The 1,207-nt window shown below is 48.2% G+C and overlaps 1 protein-coding gene across 1 annotated transcript in view; it reads left to right on the top strand.

The window, feature by feature from the left end:
• TMEM260 (transmembrane protein 260) overlaps positions 1-1,207 on the top strand; it is a 33,510-nt gene that overhangs the window by 1,163 nt on the left and 31,140 nt on the right. Inside the window, exon 3 of the mRNA XM_019474775.1 lies at positions 563-714. Within this exon, the coding sequence (XP_019330320.1) occupies positions 563-714 (152 nt within the window). The remainder of the gene's footprint in view (positions 1-562; positions 715-1,207) is intronic.

The raw sequence follows: 1,207 nt of genomic DNA, 5'->3' as shown, positions 1-1,207 counted from the left end.
AAATCAAAGGCTTTACTGTATATACAGTAGCTGGCTTATTATCAACCCAAATTTTGTATAAGCTGGGGAGAATAAAATAAATCGGGTTAACAATTTTAATAAGTTTTATTATTTAATAAACTTTATTATGGTGCATGATCCCTTTAGGCAAGACCTTAGGACTGTCAGCGCGGTGGTAATCCGATAGCAGTGTGGTCTTTCAACTTGCTAACCAATAAAATAGTTGAGAAGCTGCTTTTTTTTTTTAAAAAAAAAAAAAAAACAGCCTTTTGAATGACCCTAATATACTGTGAACCCAAACAAGGAGCCCTTTAAGGCACGCTAATGAAACGTGGCACCTCCTTTTCTCGCCGCCTCATTATTATTTTCTCGTTTCTCGCCGCCTCATTATTAGGCGCGGAGTTAAAATTGGTACGGAAGGACGGGTCGGGGAGAGGCGCCGCTCGGAGATCCCCCGGCTCCTGCCCGCTGGACCCCTTTTTTTCTGGACCCCGGCGTGCCGCCCTCCTTTTGATTTCGTAGAATTTCACCCCTTTTTAAGCCCGTATCGATCTGTCCGTAGGTCGCCCACCCGCCCGGCTACCCCCTGTTCACGCTGCTGGCCAAACTGGCGACGGGGCTGGTGCCCCTCGGCTCCCCCGCCTACCGAGTCAATCTCCTCTGCGGCTTGTTGGGAGCAGCTGCCGCCTCTTTGCTTTTTTACACGGTTTTCAGGTAAAGTCATTGGGGGTGTTTTCTCCTTGGCGTGATGCTGGCAGGGCGCTTCCCCCGTCGGCTCGGGATGTTTCCGAAGGCTCCCTCTCCTCCCCTCTGGCCTTCGGACTAGCGTTTCCCCCCTCCCTTTCCAGCTGTAATTAGTTCCTCTGATTAACCTAACAGCGGTTTAATCTGAATTTGACCTTCTTTCCTGCACAAAAGGCCCCTCTTTTTCTTTTTTCTTTGCTTTCCTCCTGTTAAATAATAATAATAGTAATAATAAAAAGTGCGCCCTTTCCCTTACACAGACGTGACAGGTTGTTCGGGCTCATTATCACAAATCACCGCTCGGTTTAACTAACCAGAACTAATGAAGTTTGTCGTTCTCGAAAGATGCAGATGGTCTGTTTAAATTAACAGGATGAGCTTCACCTATCGGGAAACCGTGAACTTGGTTTAATTGCAGCTCCCGGCGGAGGCGGGCGGGCAGTCGCCTGCCGGCGGTACCCAA

This window comes from Aptenodytes forsteri, unplaced genomic scaffold (genome assembly GCF_000699145.1).
Source record: "Aptenodytes forsteri isolate BGI_AS27 unplaced genomic scaffold, ASM69914v1 Scaffold76, whole genome shotgun sequence".
NCBI lineage: Eukaryota > Metazoa > Chordata > Aves > Sphenisciformes > Spheniscidae > Aptenodytes > Aptenodytes forsteri.
This window is presented reverse-complemented; position numbering and strand designations above follow the sequence as displayed.